The sequence below is a fragment of the Anguilla anguilla genome, chromosome 1 (assembly GCF_013347855.1).
Source record: "Anguilla anguilla isolate fAngAng1 chromosome 1, fAngAng1.pri, whole genome shotgun sequence".
Taxonomy (NCBI): Eukaryota; Metazoa; Chordata; class Actinopteri; order Anguilliformes; family Anguillidae; genus Anguilla; species Anguilla anguilla.
The window spans coordinates 44755650-44775133 of NC_049201.1; the positions used below are offsets into that span (position 1 = coordinate 44755650).

At 45.9% G+C, this 19484-nt stretch overlaps 1 protein-coding gene across 2 annotated transcripts in view; it reads left to right on the plus strand.

Moving 5' to 3' along the window:
* Nucleotides 1–19484, plus strand: part of LOC118222333 (low-density lipoprotein receptor class A domain-containing protein 4-like) — a 66253-nt gene that overhangs the window by 25171 nt on the left and 21598 nt on the right. The window contains exon 1 of one of the 2 annotated variants that reach the window (XM_035407837.1): nt 12388–12769. The exons of the other annotated variant lie outside the window; for it this stretch is intronic. Within the exon in view, the coding sequence (XP_035263728.1) occupies nt 12670–12769 (100 nt within the window). The 5' untranslated portion in view covers nt 12388–12669. Of the gene's footprint in view, nt 1–12387; nt 12770–19484 lie in introns of those variants that run through there. 2 annotated transcript variants of the gene reach the window in all.

Sequence of the window (19484 nt, forward strand, 5' to 3'; positions counted from 1 at the left end):
CGGCGTCGCGCGGCTTCCCGACCCTGCGGCTGTCTCTCCATAAAGGAAACCGGGAGCGTGCTAACGACAGGCGGCCCACAGTCATTAACGGTGAGAGAGAACGGGGTCGTGATGGGGACCCTGATGGTGCGGGGGGTGCCGTGATTGCGGGGTGGGGCGGGGGCGGCGGGGGGGGTGATTGTTTCCCGGAGGGCGGATGGCGAAGGACGCCAATGTTTTTAGCGTAGCGGTCGTTAGCGTTCGGCGCGCCGAGGAGGCGGCGCGGCGAATCGCGCGCCCCCCCCCCCCCCCCCCCCCCCCCCTCAAACCCGCTCTGTCATCAGTCGCCGCGGGTCTGCCGCGCTCCTCGCGCGGAGGACGGGCGATAATTATAACCGTCTGGCACTTCCTCGCCGCGCGGCAGGAGACGGGGGCCGCCGCGAAGCGCCTCCGATCCGCGTCGCCTCCCGTCACGTCGTCGTGACGAACGCACGCGCACACGCACACGCGTCGCACGGGGACGGGGAGTAAACACTCGGGACTCTAAAAGCGTCTGCCTGTCACGTAAACGGGCCCGCCGCTCTCTCAGCCTATAAATAGGCGCCCGCTCCGCGATGCTGGCAGGAGCGTCGCCGACGCCGCGTTTCGTGCCAGGCAGTAATCCCGGCGACCCCCCCCCGTTTGCCACCCCATTTGTTACATCTGTCATGCACCACCCCAGTCAACCCACGAGAGGTGGGAGCGAATGACTCGGTGCTTCTGATGGCAGAGTTGGGCGTTGTCATTCAATTTTACGGTTCAGTTGCAAAATTGTTTTATTCAATGTCTCCAGTACAGATTTAAAATAATAGTTTTTTTTCAGCTTTTCTCCCAGTTTGGAATGCTCAGTCGATCGTAATTGTAGGCCCAGCCCACCACCGCATCCTCTTTACATTATGGGGTTAGCAACCTATCGCCAATTACGTATCGCCCAAAGGTACTCCCAGCGACAGTTGGCGCGCTCGCAATCCAGATTGTATCCAAACATGCATTTATTGGTGCAATTCGGTTGAGAATGGCACCGCTTTTCAAGTGTTTTTTGGTTTTGTCTGCTTTCAAGTTTACAGTGCACTGTGTGTGTTCCTCAGGCGTCTGCCGTCAACACGATTTTCAACAGAAACCGCCTACCTTGCGTGTTTATAAGGCGATTGGTGGTTTATTTATGCCAAATCTGCCAATTTTTAATGTACATTTATATATCATTATGCAATTTAATTGGACATATTTCCATGAAAATATTCGAAAAACGAGCTTATGGTTTATGCATACAGTACATGCAATCCCTTTACAATGGAATGAATGGGAAATGGTTTGAGATTTGAACATTCTATGCAAATACCCAAATTGTGATAATTTGTTATGCAAGTGGATTCTACTGTGTTATCATTAACCAACACTCTCATGATGGTCAAAAACATGTCATTTGTAACACACCTCTATGTCTAATTAAGGACAGCGCATTTTGTGTTTCCAAACAGTCTATGTCTCCCTTTGTGACACAAACTGTTTTATGCATCAGTTGTAACTTTGACACAATATTTCTTCAAACTAACACAGAAGTAGTAACACACAACATGTGCTGGATATTAACACATGCTTTTTTGCCTATTTGTGCAGATTGAACTAAAAAATAAAATTCCTCGAATCGTGGGGAGACAACGAGTCGAGTTGACAGTGGCAGTAAAGCCAGACCGACCGCAGTCGCTGTCACTACCTAAGCCCCGTTTGGAGCCAGGATAACCCTGGCGTGCATGCGTCCTTCCTGGACTGCTGTGTGGTGTAATACAGGTGTGCATGCGTTACAACCCAGCTATATTCACCTTTATCAGCTTTAGGAAAGCGGCACGACCTCGCTGTGCCGTGGAAAGTGTTAAAAGGAGCGTTGCGTTCCTGTATTACTCCGCACGTCGGCAGTCCAGGAGGGACGGTGTGCAGGAACGCCTGCCGATTCGCCGCACGTTCGCTCAAAGCCATTAGCCCCCCTGCTAAAACATAGCTAATTCTAATCTAATTGGGGGGGAAAAAAATGGATTCACCTTCAAAGCGAGACGTGGCCACCGGCCGCCGCATTAGTTGGAGTAACTTGCCGTTCGCTGCGGAGAGTGTGAGAGCGGGGAGTTGGCCGCGAAGCGACGCTCCGTTACTCGGGCGTCCGTTTCAGCCCTGCGAGGACAGCGGTTGTCCTGCTTTGCCTCTAACCGCTGTGACTCTCCCTCTTGTTCCGAGACGGGAAGAATGGCTTTTACGAGCGTCTTTATGCCACCCACAGATACAGAGAGAGAGACACACACGGTGTCAAATGGCCTGTTCTTAAACCGGAGAAGAAAGAATGTCAGAGTGAGGTCCGTATTCTGGAAGGTGATAATTATTGCATTGCTTTATGCTGTCTGCGCATCTGTGTCGGTTCTGTCCTCCAGGGTGAAAAGTCGCTTTTGTAACAACTGACTTCAAAACCTGGATTGGCAAGAGAGTTTTTTTTAGCGTTTTACTTTTATGTCCGTAACAACTTGTACTTGTAAGATGGCAGTAACTGTCGTGAGAGTGTTACTGCAGTAAAGGCTGTTGCGTGAGTGTATAAATGTGCACGTAGCAGGAATAGTTATACAAGTGCAGATTAGTGGCATAAAAATGCCGAAATAGAGCTCTGCACTGACGTCAAAGGGCAAGAGGTTTTCAGACAGATCTGAGATCAGTTTGAGAACTTCCAGTTAGTTTACAAGACTCAAGACCATTCGCCAACGCTGTATCCACGTCCAACCGTCATGTCACAACAGCCCACTGCAGTCTGAAGGTCATGATCGAGTGCACCATGGGAAGGTTTTCAACAGTTCTCTGAGAGCTCTATTAGATCAGTTTATTTACTTTGGTCTCAGCTGAGCTATTGCTGCCTCTGAAGTTCTGCCAATGAGAGAGTAATAACCAAATGTGCTACAGAAAAGTATTTATGAACAACTGAAGCATAGAGAGAGAGAGATCTATAGAGAGCTGGAGATTGAGATAGACATATATATATATATATATATATGTATACACTCACTGGCCACTTCATTAGGTACACCTGTTCAACTGCAAACAGCATCCGTTAATGCAAATATCTAATCAGCCAATCACGTGGCAGCAACTCAATGCATTTAGGCATGTACACATGGTCAAGACGATCTGCTGAAGTTCAAACCAAGCATCAGAATGGGGAAGAAAGGTGATTTAAGTGACTTTGAACGTGGCATGGTTGTTGGTGCCAGACAGGCTGGTTTGAGTATTTCAGAAACTGCTGATCTACTGGGATTTTCACACATAACCATCTCTAGGGTTTACAGAGAATGGTCCGAAAAAGAGAAAATATCCAGTGAGCGGCATTTCCCTGGGTGAAAATGCCTTGTTGATGGCAGAGGTCAGAGGAGGATGGCCAGACTGGTTCGAGCTGATAAAAAGGCAACAGTAACTCAAATAACCACTCGTTACAACCGAGGTATGCAGAATAACATCTCTGAATGCACACCACTTCAAACCTTGAAGCAGATTGGCTACAGCAGCAGAAGACCACACCGGGTGCCACTCCTGTCACCTAATGAAGTGGCCGGTGAGTGTATATATATATAGAGAGAGAGAGAGAGAGGACCTTGCTCTTGATCATTTGGGTGTTTTGGGCATGCATTCAGTTTGACACCAACAAAGCATGTCGACTGAACCTTGGGTAATTCCATCGGCCGCATGCCATGCATAGTTCAGCTTCCAAATGCAGGAGGATGCTTGGAGACCTTGCAGAAGCTTCCCCTTGTCTTCATTGTAAGAGGATTTGTCAGGTTTCCTTGCTGCTATTTCTCTGGTTCCTCCTCCTGATGCATGGTGCATTTCTCAAGAGCTGCAGGACCTAGGGCATGGGTGAAGAATAGGACGCAATGTATTGAGTGTAACAGCATTACCGTACAAACGGTAGTGACCAGCTGCAAAAAAGATATACAATATTCTTCGCTTTTTAAAAATCAGTTATCCTAATTGGATTGTGGGTTGTTAGAGAAAAATAAGAGCAACGCTGAGCGCTGCAGTATAGGTGTCAGTTGTATTGGCAGTCCTTGACATTTATCTGAGACGCCACACCAGGTGATTCTTTCGGTGAGGGCTGTCTAGACAGCCGTGGAGTAGCATCGATTCGCCGGAGCGAAGACACTGATGGACCTGCCTTTCCTCCAGCACTTTTACCCTCCCCCCCTCCCCCCCCCCCCCCCAACCCACAATCCCCCATCGTCCCCATAACCACCGCCAACACCCCTCCCAAACACATAAGTGGGACAGGAAGGATTCTGTTTGGTGGCTTCACTGCATGGTGCACCACATTTCTGCCGGTAGCTAAGTTTGTGGGGGGGGGGGGGGGGTTTGGGGTTGGGGAGGCGGGTTGAGGGAGGAAAAAAAAAAAGAAAAAAAGTAGGTCATTGTGACTCCCACTCAGACAGTGTTCAGTTTCTTAAACTAAGCTCTTCTCTGGAGAGGATTTTAAATGAGAGCTGTGTGGAATTAGAGTGTTACTAGTAGACTGTGGAAGAGAGGGTTTTATACAGGCATTTTCTGAATGTCATTTTCACCTCCCTGCTTCTTTTAAAAATGCATCAGTTTGTACTGGGAGGTTTAAAGATTCATACCCGCTCTGCCTTTCTGGCTGAACCCAGATTCAGACTGAATATTTTTGCCGCATTTGCAGGTCAAGGCGGTTACGCAGGCCCCTCCTTTTGGCAAAATTAGGAGTTGTAGTTATCAGTGCAGAAAAGGAGGCAGCTGCTCCCCTCTGTGTGTTTCAAGGCAGCGGCATGACAAAAATGCTGGTCTGCAGTGACAGTGGCAGTGTGGCGCTGCAATGTAGTCAGGTACGGGTCTGTGCTGCAGTCTGGCTCAGGTCTGTGCTACGGTCTGGTTTGGGTCTGTGCTGCAGTCTGGCTCAGGTCTGTGCTGAATTCTGTCTGAAGTCTGTGCTGCAGTCTGGTTCAGGTCTGTACTGCAGTCTGTCTGATTTCTGTGCTACAATCTGTCTGAGGTTTGTGCTGCTGTCTGGCTCAGGTCTGTGCAACAGTCTGGTTCAGGTCTGTGCTGCAGTCTGGTTCAGGTCTGTGCTGCAGTCTGGTTCAGGTCTGCGCTGCTGTCTGAGGTCTGTGTTGCAGTCTGGTTCAGGTCTGCTGCAGTCTGGTTGAGGTCTGTGCTGTTGTCTGAGGTCTGTGCTGCAGTCTGGTTCAGGTCTGTGCTGCAGTCTGGTTCAGCTGTGCGCTGCTGTCTGAGGTCTGTGTTGCAGTCTGGTTCAGGTCTGTGCTGCAGTCTGGTTTAGGTCTGTGCCGCAGTCTGAGGTCTGTGCTGCAGTCTGTATGAAATGCGGTTCAGGCATGGGAAGGAGAAGAGGCAGGCAGAACCACTGTAATGTGCTATCATGAGGAATCACAGTTGGTCTCGGCTCCAGGGAAAGGCAGGGTGACTCAGGAATTCTGCTATTGACAGCCTCTAAGCTCTTCAGGGGGGAATAACCCTGTTTCCAGTGCGGCGGTGCGCCTCCTCCTCTGCCGTGATGAACTGCTTACATGATAGGATGCTCCTGTGGGGGCGGTATTCATTAGCCTGAGTTACAGACTGTGGCTATTGACTTCCCTCCCTCCCCTCCCCGTGGGGGCGGGGGCTGCGGGGATTACGGAGGTAAATCTCAGATGCGGCTAATCCGTCACGGCACAAAAGGGGGGAAGCGGCGCGATTTGCATGGCGGACTGGCTAAAGGTGGCGGAAAGGAAAGGTGCTGAAGGAGACGTTGCTGTGGCGTTTCAAAGGGGATGTCTGCTGCTGCAGCCACAAACTTCCAAATAAAAAGGGAACTACCGGTTCTCACGACCGCACGCTCCCCCGGGATCGCCGCCACAGTAAAAGCGTGCTTTTCATTTTTCGAACAAGCCGTACTGCAAGCCCGAACCCTTAATCCCCTCAGTTGTATTAAAACAAAATAAGTCATAAATAACCCCCTGTACAGTTAATGTCACCGATGCCTTTTCCTTTCATAAAAGTAACTAGCTCGCAGTGTTACCAGTTATTTAAGTGAAAAGATCATGAAATTAATGTTGCCTGCATTCAAAGCAAAAAAAAAAAAATGTAAAAATTGCCAGAAAAACCAAGTAAAGGTCACCGTCACCCTTTATAATTCGGTTGTTGAGTCTGCTTGGCAGATCCTCTGAACAAACGACCATTTTACAAGCGGCCATCGCGTTGCAGTGAAAAAGCCTTCACTGGTTGGCAGTTGCTCTGTATGAAAGAGCCAAACTCCCAGACTGTCTGTTACAGTCCTGTAAACTGCAGTTTTTGGGGTCTCTGGCACTATTCAAAGCCCCTAGCCTGGGGATGTGCTCGCCTGCTTTTGTTCTGCCTTTGAGACTTTCAGGGTCTCTGCAGGGAGAGGCTGTGTTTGTGTGAAACCTCTGCAGAGACAGACTGTGTCTGTGTGCAACCTCTGCAGGGAGAGACTGTGTCTGTGTACAACCTCTGCAGAGAGAGACTGTGTCTGTGTGCAACCTCTGCAGAGACAGACTGTGTCTGTGTGGAACCTCTGCAGAGAGAGACTGTGTCTGTGTGCAACCTCTGCAGAGACAGACTGTGTTTGTGTGGAACCTCTGCAGAGACAGACTGTGTTTGTGTGGAACCTCTGCAGAGACAGACTGTGTCTGTGTGGAACCTCTGCAGAGACAGACTGTGTGCAACCTCTGCAGAGAGAGCCTGTGTCTGTGTGCAACCTCTGCAGAGCCAGACTGTGACTGTGTGCAACCTCTGCAGAGGGGTGTCTGTTTTTTAAGCCGAATGGGGGGTTGCTTCGTTTCTGCTCCTTGGTGGTGCGTGTGACAGGTTTATTAAATACCATACAGCCAGCACAGCAAATGGCCGGGCCTGGCCGCTGCGTCGAACCCCGCTGCTCCGGTAATTAATGTGGCAGGGGAACGTCCACGTCCCTGTCTGCGGGCCGCGCGTCAGGCTGCGGGCATGCGCGTCAGGCTGCGGGCATGCGGCTGGCTGCGGGCATGCGGCTGGCTGCTGTTTTCCCCCCGCTGCCGCGGAGCACGGCGGGACTTCCTCCTGGGCCTCGGGACAGGGCATCGCTTCCCGCATGAAATTCACTGTGCGTTAGGTTGCACCACTCTTACCTACCTGCCCTTAACCTCAGGAGGGAGGAAGGGCTCTGTACAATTCACAGAAGGTCAAAATGAGTAGTTTAGGCTGCTGAGAAGCTCATCCTGTCAAGCCGCTGTTTCAGTGTGCGGATAGGCTCCGCGGACTGGTATCGAACTCGGACTGTGCCTGGGCCTGTGGTCCTGCACGCACAGTTGGCCATAGTGTCACCCACAGAGGAGGTGTTGCAGAAATGAGCGTGGCTGGTGAATAGGGTTATAAGATTGGGCATTTCAAATTGGGGGGAAGAAGGGGGAGAAATCATTTTAAAAAATAGTTTAATTGCAGTTCCCCCACCAACTCATGCCCCTCCCCTTGCATTTCATGAACTACCTTGCAATATGTATTCCTGTTTTCACCCTCCCATTTCACAGAGGATGTCCAAGCAATAGAAGGGCTGGGCGTGCAGTGACAAGTGGGCATTCCAAATTGCGGGGTGAAAGTAAAACCCTGGGACGAGAGAGTTTTGATAGATACAAATTAAGTACAAAATCTAAAATTTTGTGTTGTATTGTCCCATCTTGAAAGAAGTTGACGGCCTGTCCTGTTAAACACGTCAAGGTGATGTTTTCCATCTTGTTAGCCCTGAGCCAGCTGAAGCCCTTCACCACTGAATTCAATAATGACAGAAAAACATGTCAAAAAGCACCATCTTGGGTTTTCACTCTGACAGGTACAGTGCGTACCAGCATCTTAAGCAAAGTAAGCAGCTTACAGTAATTTAATAAAGGAAGTGAAGCTGGCATACTTGGTTCTGAGAGTCTTTTTTGCATATTTCATAATATGCCCAACTATTTTTTAATTTAACTCTGCAGCGCTAAGTTGAAAGCAAATCTGATTGCGTTCAAGGGGACTGCCAAGTACCGAGAGTTTATCTGTTTCATAGCCATGTGCGTTTAGAACCACTGAAGTATGTGCAGTTAATTAAACCTGATTCAGGATTATATCATGGATAAAAGCGCCATATAAATGCAGTCCATTTACCATGTCATCATTGCAGCTTCAGACAGTAAGTCCATTGAAATAACCAGTCGATTACAAATCAGAAAAGATGTTTGCTTGGTGAATTTTTAGACTAAGAACAAAGCAGGAATTAATTGGTTAGTTGAAACTTAATGGAACTTAACTTAATGGAAAGTTATCTGCAGATATGTTTTGAATACTATGCCTTTGCTGCTTCTTAGGCTGTGTTTACACCGCAGGTCTTGATGCCCAGTTCCGATTGTTTGACTGCCTAGTATCTCCTTTTAAAAGTTACCCATATCGGATACCTGTCTTTACATGGTTTATACTTGAAACAACCCGCATACGTACACAAGGATTTGGTTACCGATATGAAGGTAGACAACCACACCGCCATGGCCATTTCGCCATCTACAATGGACACAAAACGAGACAGAAATAATAATCAACATCATGACAGTGATCACTGCAATGGGAAACATTGGCATATATCTATCTGTAAATAAGGGATTTGTTTTTGGCTAAGTCTTTTATTTCATAATGTTTGCATATTGCTCTAGTTAGATATCTGGTTACTAGGAGGAGTGCATGTGCAGAACCTTTCCCCTCAGAGACTCAGAACGTGGTGCTCATTGTTTACATGCTAGCTGTTCGAATTTTAGCCAGATTCTGTCCTCGGTTTTTTATTTTTTCCTGCCAATTTGAAATCCCTGCAGAGCTGTAGCAGGCCTGTCAGGAGATGTGCAGATTAGCATGCACGTCCTCCCAGACATGTTCTGCCAGCCACTGCTTCAGTTTTCACCCTGCAGTCCCATCTGCTGAGTTACTCAGCGTGTTTCAGTGGTATATCAGGAGCACACTTTGTGTGTAGCCGGTACCGGAAGACTGCAGTTGTCTGGTGGACCACAGGAGTCCCTCTTACCATAGCCTTAACCCCTTACCCTAATCATGTTCCTGGAAAACCCCTGCTGACTGAAGGTCTCCTTACCTGGCAACTCTGCCAGGTGTGCATCGCTCTGTGGTAATTCTGACTGTAGATGGTACTAGCACTGTCATTCGGTGATGCGCAAGGACTACTGGTTTTGCAGGACATTCCACATGGAGGGTGGGTGGGCTTAACTGACATTAATTTTATGAACACTTGTATTAATTGTGATTCTGTTGTTAGTTTTTTTTTTTTGCAATTTTGCTGTTCAGATGAATGTAATGTACACCGTGACTTCAGGCAGGTTACAGTTTTCTTATCAACTGTGCAGGGAACACCTGTTGCTGAAAAGAGTGACACAGTAAATGCCTGTGCATAGGGCTACTGTTGACTACCAGCAGGATTTGACTGTAGGAGGTGCTGGCTTACTGAAATATGCTGGCTTGCAGCAGTGAGCCAATGGTGCTGGTGGTGGATAACGTGGCCTGAGGGCATCTGCTCCACTTGTCACCTGGCCGCAGATAAGTTTTTGCTTTGAGACACTGTTTTGACCCAGTTTTGCACCTGAATTACCCCGCTGCGGTTGTGCCCTGTGTCGAAGAAACCTTGAACTAGTGTCACAGCCTGTACGAGACGCCGACTGAAGCTTTTCCTCCACGAGCAGTGTCTCTTCTGAACCTCTTTTCCCTTCATGTCTGGAGCGAGATTGTAATTTTCACACGTATCAGCTGGAACGTGCTGGCAAATGCATGAAATTTGTGTTGCTTATTTTTAGCCCAGCGCTAATAATACCCGCGTCCTCGCGCCGGTGACAGTGGTTAGCATCGACAGCTTCATTGTCGCTCGCCTTGTTTTGCGCTGTCGCTGTCATTACCGTCGTGAAGCGACACCGTTGTCTTTGTTATTAATATTAGTTTTATACAGGCGCTTGAGCTGCCCTTCTCCTCTTCCCCCCCGAGCCTGTTTACCCACAATGTCTTGCCAGTTCAGGAGATTGGCATTAAACCTAGACATTACCTCATCCTCCTGGGCAGACGGCCCATTACGACGCTCAACAAGCCTGCAGGAGCGAAAAACCCAATACCTGGTGATTATGTACACTGTGCTGCGGCGGTGGCTTGCCGCTACCCCCCTCCCCTCCCCCCCCGTCCTTCCGCCAGTCTCTCTGTCCCAGCCCCTCCGTAAGGTGTGCCGCTCTGCGGTGTCTGCTCCCTGTTATGGGGGCAGAAGCGAGCGCGGAGGGGGCGGGTGGTTAGGAGACGGGTGAGCTGCAGCTGGCACCTGCGGGAAGAGAGAGGATTACTCTAGGACTTGCAGTAAGAGGAGGAAGCTCCCTTCTCAGATATCCGGGCCTGCGGGAACACTGCAGTTTCACAAGGCGGGTCCGAGACATTTATTTGCCTCGTCACCAGAGCTCAGAATGAGGAGAAATGCCTGCTAGCTGTAAATATGGGCCGCCATCTCTGCACTGCACATGCACCTTTCTCTGTTTTTTTAATGCTACAGTAAATGCTAACTAAGCACTCGCTAGCTGACACTACAGTGTACTCTTATTTTAGACTATTAGTATATGCTGTAGTGTCACTATATAGAATACAGGGGTAAATACTTTGTCCCTCAGTTTGTCTGAATTTGTGACTATACGCTCTTGTCTTGTTCCAGTGGTATCTGTTTCAATAAATAAGTCTGTGTGTCATTTTTGTCCCTTGCACTGTGCTGCCTGCCATGTTGTTTTGATTATTTCAGTGGAGACTTTGTTGATGTTGCTGGGTCACCTGACTGAAAGTTACTTGGCAGCCATGGCTATATTTCCCCACTGTATTAAGGTGGTGTATATGTGTGTGTGTAAAAGAAGGGGGGGAGTGAAACAACTTCAAAAATGTCGTAAATTTTGTGACTTAATTTAATGTGACAGTTGATTGATGAAAGCTTGTATTGAGAGATAGAAATTAACTAATTCCGTTATCTCAACAGATAATGCTGAAGTGGTGTTTGAGTATTAGTCGTTAATTACATTCTCAGGCGAGAATGTAATGTATCTTTTATGAGCTGCTCTTTAGTGCAGATTCTTGGACAGTGGTGCAAAAAATCTGTTTGCTCCATTGTTGTTTTTAAACTTCATAAATACCTTCATTCATCACTGATTAATTGCTGGCTTGTCTGGTACGTGTACCACCATAGTATGAACGCCAGGTGGAGCTACTAAAATCAACCAAAAACAGGAAGCTTTGCACAATATTTGTCATCTGCAGCTAAGCTCTTAAATACTGTGTAGCAACGGACAAACGAGCAATGAAAACATTAAATTATAGGAGGGATCTACTTTTTGGTAAACTTACATAATATGTATTTCAGATGAGTAACGTTAACAGTAATTAAGATATAAGACATATAAAGTGAGTGGCGTTTTTCTGTTAGTTGCTATTAACTATATAAAGTAACATTTTGCTTAGCACTTGCATCTGTCCGCTTATTTTTCGTGCTTATGATGCGGAGATAAAGAATTCTTTCTTAATGAATGCATCTCTATTTATGAAAGCAGACAGTCATCCAGACTGGGGGAGGGTAGGTGGCGTTTGGTATTCAGCGCCTAGTGTTATCAGTCTACTGTCTGCTCTGGGAGTCACGTCGTTCTGCTCCCATGTGTGCTAAATTGTTGGCCCAGAGGTCCCGGGGTCCCTTGTGGAGAAGCGACTGATTTAAATTGTCTGGCACAGTTATTTGGGCGGGGGGGGGGGGGGGGGGGGGTTGCTCGATTACGCTGTTCATTCCTCATATAATGGCATGTGCTCTGTATGCATTAGTGCGTGCATATTGTGCACAAAACTGCGAGATTAAAAAGCTCTACTGTTTCGTATCCTTTAATTCTCTGAATTTTAATTTAAGCGCATGATAAATATAAAAATCCACGACAAAGCCACGACTATCAGTTATATTGCAGATACTGCTCCGTGTTAAGAGGGAATTTTGGATTTCGAGGCAGATGTCCTGGCAACTATCTTGCCTGCCCCTGTGCATTTTTTTTTAACTGCCTAGGTTATTTATAGACTGTAGACGGCTTGGGCAGGAGGGGTCCGACACATGTGCTGAAGAGCTGCTAGACTACGGGGTCACCTCAAGGTTAGCTTCTTCAATGGCTGCCTTGATTGGTCGTGGCTGGCACTAATGAGTGTGTGTAATTCTACCCGCCCCCACCCCCACCGGCAAAAAACACCCCCTATTTCATCGCCATTGTCACCACCAGTCTCTCCTCCGAGTCTGCTCCGAACACCCCCATGTCTGGCCTGAACTGCTGCCTTTTTGGGGGGAGGGGGTGGGGTGTAGCTAAGCCTGCCCACATGATCACGTAACAGCGAACCATTCTTTTGAATGAAGTCGAGAGGAAGGGTTGGAGAAAGACTAGACGACAATATGTTGGACGCTAAATTGCCATAGCGAGGTAGTCAAGTCGATTGCGGCGAGAATGGCGTGAAATAATGCGGGGTCGGAGAGGCAGACTGACAGCGGGCTGCTAGAAAGTTGTCCTCCCGTCCTCAGGGCCGCTGCCAGTGGCTCCTCTCGGTATCACTGTTCTTTCGATCCTCATGCAAAACCTAACGGTTCTGGACAGCCCCATCAACTCCAACTCCAATGTCATTTGCTCTTGCAACTGCACCGGATCCCAGCCCCAGGGGATGGAGATATGTAAGTAGTTATGATCGAAACAGTAGCTTCTAATGCATGTGTAGGACATGTAAAATGTTTAAATGTTTTATAGCGCGAACGATTTTACAAAAGAAATGGTTTTACCGGGAGCCGCTACATTGTGTCAGCGGCAGATGGCTAGCAGTGTGTGTTCGGTGAACCCCCAGCGTCATCTAAATACAGCCGTGCATTTTTCTGAATAGGGATACTGGAAAACCGGTCTGGTTTGAAGGCCGTGCATTTAGACTGCATAATATTTTGTTTTCTGCAGTGCTGTCGATTGTATTTTTAAGTGTAAAACTTTGCGTATATCCCTGTGCTAATTGATGATGTTGTTATTTTGCGTTTTGGTCTGCTCGAATAGTTGTGATAGCCTAATAAATGTGAGGTAGAATGCCAGTTAATTTAAAGTGATTGTACGGATTTCTTTGTGTCCCTTAAATAATCACTGTTATTTAAGATTATACCATTAACTATTTGTTTTTATAAATAAAGCATAGCATGTGGTTCTGCTTAGCTATGGTGTCAGATGTGATCATCCATGTCTATGAAATGTGATTCGCATGACCCTAACAGAAAGTAGCTGATTCTGGATAGTCAATGTAGGGCAAAGAACCAGGAAATTATTCGTCAAACTCCTGCCCTCGATCTACTGCGTTTAAATAATGGCGAGTTCACATGCGGTTTTTCTAAGGCAAAGAAAATAGCTTTCTTGAGCCTCGCATCTTTTATCATGATTGCCGGCGTTATTGTTGATGTTGTTTTGAATTCTGAATATATTCGATAGAAAGTCAGACACCCCCCCCCCCCCCCCATTTCCCAGACTCTGTCATGCTTTGAGACTGGACATGATTGCCGGACTGTCTGCATAACATGAAGGACAAAGGGCCTGTAAGAATATGCTAGTGGGAGGTAAAAAGGCTGACAGGGTCTTGGGCCATATGAAACTAGCAGTTATGATAAATGGCCAAAATGTTTGCGAATCGGAGTTGGAATTACAAAAATAGACTTTTGTTCTAGCTCACTGAGAGACCGGTAGGCGCGGGGCCGCTTGCTTTTGGAATCTGCCCGCGTAATGGTGTTGATTTTTTTCTCGTTTTTCTGCTGCAAGAAACATTGTGGGTAGTCGATTGAGATGAAGAGAGTAGTATACAGCAGTGTACGTGAAATGTAACGTTAACAGGTTGCCATAAACAACTAATTAAAGCAGGAAACTTGCCCTGCATCTTATTTTATAAATATATCATTTTTTCTACACATGTATTATTCTTTTCTGAACCCGGGATTAATAATTAAAAAGAATAAAGAATAAATTTTACTTTAGTGTTTCCCAGTGCATTATTTCAGTTTTAGATTTTTATTTTTAATTCCGTAAGTGGTTGTTTCTGGTCACGGGACTACTTAACCAATTGTCACTGAGCTTTACAAAACATTGGGTTGTGTAAAATTGTTTTTTATTTATTTTAGAGTAGTTTGGTGGAAATTGAGTCTCATTATAAAGGCAAACAATTTTTATGAAAAGTATTAGGCACAGAAAGTTGCTTCATTTATCATTTATTCAGAAGTGCGTGGCATAAAATTGATGTAACTTTCAGTAAAGCATTGTTAATCTGTTAGGTGAAATACAGTGCTTTTTTATTTATTTATTTATTTTAAACTAAGCCCCATGAAGACATCATTTGTAAATTGACTCGTGAGTGATACACAACTGTGCAGCCAACAGCTGTTAAACTGGCTGAAGTTTACTCTTGCACTTTTTATTGTTGCTTGTAGTCATCTTAATTGTGTCATTTTGTTATGCTGTGGAGCGTTGGGGTTCTGGAATGTGATGTTTGCATCCTTACATTAACATTCATTAGACTTGTTTTCCTCCATCTTCTGTAAAGGGAGTCCTGGCATCATGTGTGCAACTCTCTGAAACCGTACTGTCACAATTCTGTATTTCACGTTGATGTAGAATCACTTGGGTAAAGTCTATGGTTTTGCTTATTGTAGCCTCAGAATTAGTAGTAAATTGCACAACAGGCCAGCATGCCTCTTTCAGAGGGGAAATTTAGGCCTGTATAGGCCTGGTCTCCGGGTGAATCGAGGTTGCAACCATTAAACGAAACAAGAACCACCCACCTGGCCATGTGTAGAACCATTTATGCCCTATCAATATTCATTAGTAGCAGAATTGCCCCCTTTTGTAACTCGTGATTTGAATAATCGCAGTGCTTTTAAACCTTGCATTAGCGTGCAAGCAGGGGAAATTAGTAAGTAAATTGGACATTTATAAAAAAGGACCACTGAATCTTTTAAATGACCAGCGTTCCATGATTGGTTTGGAGGAACATGCCGAATATTAAGACTTGTGAAGATAAAGCTTTAATTCTGTCATCAAAACATTTGCCCAATTTATTCATGTGTGGTCGAAGCAGTAAATGGTGTCATGTGATGTCATTGCTAATGGTCTTTTGAACTATACGCTTACCACAGGCAGACTGTATTATGGGTAGGTGTGTGTATCCCCATTAATTTCCTGTGGGGCCCAGGGTCAATTCAGGCAAAACAAGGTAGTAACCAGATACTGAATATTAAGTTTGGCAGATGTGGGTGGATTAACTGAAGCGGTCTTTTAACCAAAATAGCACATGTTCACAATATCATGATCAGATATGAGTGGATATCTATCCCTTTTTCCTCATTTGGAGTTTGGTTTTAGCCGAACATATAGATTAGTGTTCAGCTGCTAGAGTAAAGTAGCCTACCTGAATGGGTTTTGATTTTATAAATGTTTCAAGAACAAATATTTTTCATAATCAGTGGAAGAACTTAGAGACTTAAAATGTGCCTTTGCTGTAGTCGAGTGTTATTGTTTCTTTAGTAATGACCTATTGTCTATGATCATCGAAGACAACCTACAAGGCTTCACAGAACAGGTGGAAGATACTTGAAAGTGTTGCTTGTGTTGCTAATGAACAATAATTTGTTAGATTTCTGTAGCTCAGTTACAGGGTTAAGGTTACCAATTAGGTTAACTCCAGAGAGATTTATTTATTTTTCTTTAAATATTTTTTTAATAAAGCAGGCATTTGTTAAGTGTATACTCACCTATAGCATTTGCAGCTGCCTTAAAACTCTGAAGGAAAAGACGTTTTTTTTATTTTTTATTGATAACTCCCTCATTGAGGTGCTTAATCCATGTATCTTGTACCCCAAAGTTTGCCTGAAGACAACCCATAATGTATTTTTTCATGCCATTATATTTTAAAATGCAAAAATATTTTTCAGTACAATTGAGTCACATTAAATTGGCGTGGAATAACTGGGCAGTATTCCATTGAACACAAAGGGTCACATTGCCTCTCTTGTATTCCTATCGCCATTTCCAGTACTACCTGAAATTAAAGTTTTGCTTTTACCCAGTGAAGGAGTGGAAGGACTGATTCAAGCCTGAGCTAATTTCTCAGGCAAAAATATAGGTTCCTTAGTGGCTCACTCTATAAAGGCTCTCCTCTCAGAAGCCGATTGGACCCTATACCCTAGTCTTTTAGTTTGGGATCTGGGCTGTACTGCTGGCCGGCAGTGAGAGGGAGATACAGGTGAATTTTGCGTGGATTTTGTTATTTAAGGTTTTTTAGGGAGCCACCACATTAGCCTCCTCTCAGAAACCTTCCTAATGCACAGTGGTGACCAGCTGTCATCAGCGAGAGGTTAGTCATCTGCAGTTAGGGCCAGGCTCTGCAGTAGCTGTGCTCGTCTGTGCGATGTACTTACACAGGAGGAGTGTAGGCGCTTCGGCCTCGTGTGGGTGTGGGTGGCACAGCAGCGACTTGAGAAGCTCAGCTGGGGATGAAGGAAATAGTAGGGGAAAAAATTGCTGTAAAATAAAAGTGTAAATCCATTGTTTGTGATAAAATAGTTTTTCCCATCCCCCCAAAATCAGAGGGTTGGGGCTCCCAGCAGTGAACAGTGCACTGTTCATTGCTCCCGCTGTTGTGCTTTTATGCAGTTTATTCAGTCAGAAACAAAACATTAAAAATGAGGCAAAGGTTTCAAAAATAAAAGTGCTTTTTTATTTTGTTTTCTTATTTTTCTCTAATTAGTTTCAAAGGGAATATCCGTGTGGGTGGAGCCTTATCTCAGGGTTGAGCTGTCTTTTCCCGTGCAAAGACCTCAGAGCCGGTTGCAGTTGAGTGTTCATAGGAGGGCGATGGTGCTGAGGCCAGACACCCTCGTTGGGAGTCTAACTGCGGCCGGGGAGAGGTCAATTCCAGTTGTTGACGTCCTCGAACCCTTGACACCCCCAGCTGAGACACGCACCGGAGGGCCCGGGGGAGCAAGAGTCAGCCAGCCTTGACATTGGGCATAGATCCTCTTTGTGTCTATATCCACCCCACCCCCACACATCCCCCTCTCCACCATCCCTCACACCGCCTGTGGGACTGGCGGACCAGATTTAGTAGTCCCAGTACGTCGGGGATGGCCCATCACTCAGACGTCTGTAGAGGGGTGGGGGTTGTCTCTGTCTGCGCTCTATTTACTCACGCCGTTTGGCATGTTGGGATTCCCTAATGAATGGCTCTCACAGTCTGGTCCCATCATGAATGGTGCCCCCTGGTCCACTACTGTTGCCTTGTGTGCGCTTGGAATGAAATTTGAGTAGGTTTGACTAATGTCTGTAATTATTTGGATGCCAGCAGATTTTAACACAGAATTATGAAAAATGCAAAAAAGCAAACTCGTAAGGGAATATTGAAGCGATAATAAGTGTCCCTATAATTATGTGAGTATTTATGAAGGATGCATACAGGTCTGCATGTGTTTTGTAACCATATTGCTTTGTGCAAGAAAATCTAGTGACCGCAAGGCAAGGAAAGTTTGTTGCAGATTGCTGTCAGGATATTCTTTTGTATGGGTTTCCATTTATTCCCATTTTTTCCACCTACCCACTCTTCTCCCAAATGGTCTCTATAATACCCCCTCTTAGACTCCAGGGCTGACTTCATTCCCACTACCTATTTCCATCATGGGCTTGTTCAGGGTATCTGGTGATTACAGGAAATTGGGAGGGATTACCAAGGGCGAACTAGGGAGATCAGAGACTCCATGGATCTTTAAAGATTGTGTTCTCTACTAGAAGAAAATAGAAAACCACAGTATAGGTATAATTATTTTAACACGGTTACCGGCGGTGATAGCAGTCGGCATTTTGGGCAGAGACTTTTGCCCTCATTAGCAATCCAGACAGGAGGATCTGGTCGTCTGACAGTCCTCCGTGGTTCCCCCATTTCTCCAGCTGACCCTAATGAGTGTGAGAGGCCCAACCTATTGTCTGAGGGAGCAGAGCTGCAGTCTGGAGTCTCTTGTCCCGTTCGCCGCCTCCTCTTTATGGAAATTTAGGGAAAGTGACCTTCTGGGCGTCAGCGCTGTTGTTTTTCCACAAACGTGTACTTGCTGTGTTAGCAGGATGTTTGTTGTTGAAACAGCAGTCAGTTATACAAGGAGTAACCAAGCATTAAGGACGCTGAATGCTGATGTCTGAAGTGTCTGGTATTCTATTGGTGGTGGTGGTGGTGGTGGGGGTGGTTGAGTAACTTGAGTGTTCTGAGGTTAGCTAGTTTTGTTTCTTCTGAAAAAGCATGTTGGTGAGTAAAATCCAAAAGGATGGCAAAAATGTGGAATTTATCAGGACATTGGTAAAGCGTGGAAAGATGTGAACAATTCACTGGCACCTGTGAATATGTCAGACACTATGAGGAGGGTCATACAGGATGCATTTAGGCACAGTCCTGATCCGAAGGACTGGGGGTTGGGGTCAAATCGTCTGCCGGTTGATAAAATCATATCAGAGGGCTTCAGGGTTGTGTATTGGTTGAGATACGTGTGAGAATTAATGTAATGTCTGTAGTGCAGTGGAGATCCAATAGCCTGGATCAAATCTGCACAGTGCAAGTTCTGACTGCGGCTGAGAGTCCTGTGGGACTTGATCATAGTGGAAAGGGAAGATGTAGAATCTGGAAAAGGGTGATTTGATGTGTGAGCTTGAGCTAACTGCGATCTCAGAAGTTCTACCCAGTTCTAGCTAGCATTTTGCGATTGATAATTTGTGGAGTTGGGCTGACTTGTCACCTTCAGTTGGAGCCCCACCTGCCCAGTATAATGATTCGTTGGAAGTAATTCACCGAAATAGCAGACTTGTCTCTCATCAGTGTGTCAAACTGGTGAAGCTCATCATATCATGTGGTTATGAGCCTCACAAGTGAGACTAGCACAAAGCATCTTCTCGCTCATTGCAGAGTTCTCAGTTTTGTCATAGAGTAGCCAGTTAAATGGAAAAAGTAGCCAGCTCAGGGATTTGGGGGCTTGATCCCCTGGAGAACATTTTGGGCAAGGGGAGGGGGGGGGGTAATTTGGTAGCCTCTGACACATTCTGATTTCTTTGTTCTCTTTTATATTGAATTAAAGTTCTAAGGTTTGCAGAATATGGCTGCCCTCTCTTGTCAAGGCTATCTACACTAACACTTAACAAAAGGGAAAATTAATAGGCCTCCATCTGCTAAAATCACTAGTTGAATCACATTAAGTCCAAATATCATTTCTGAATCATGTTGCAAAAATGTGGCATTGGAAATACAGAAATATTTTCTAAAAACCTTTTACTTTTCTTCTGAAAGAAAGAAAAGAGAGTCATCTGACTTGGGCCAGCCTCGCTCTTCCTTTTTGATGACAA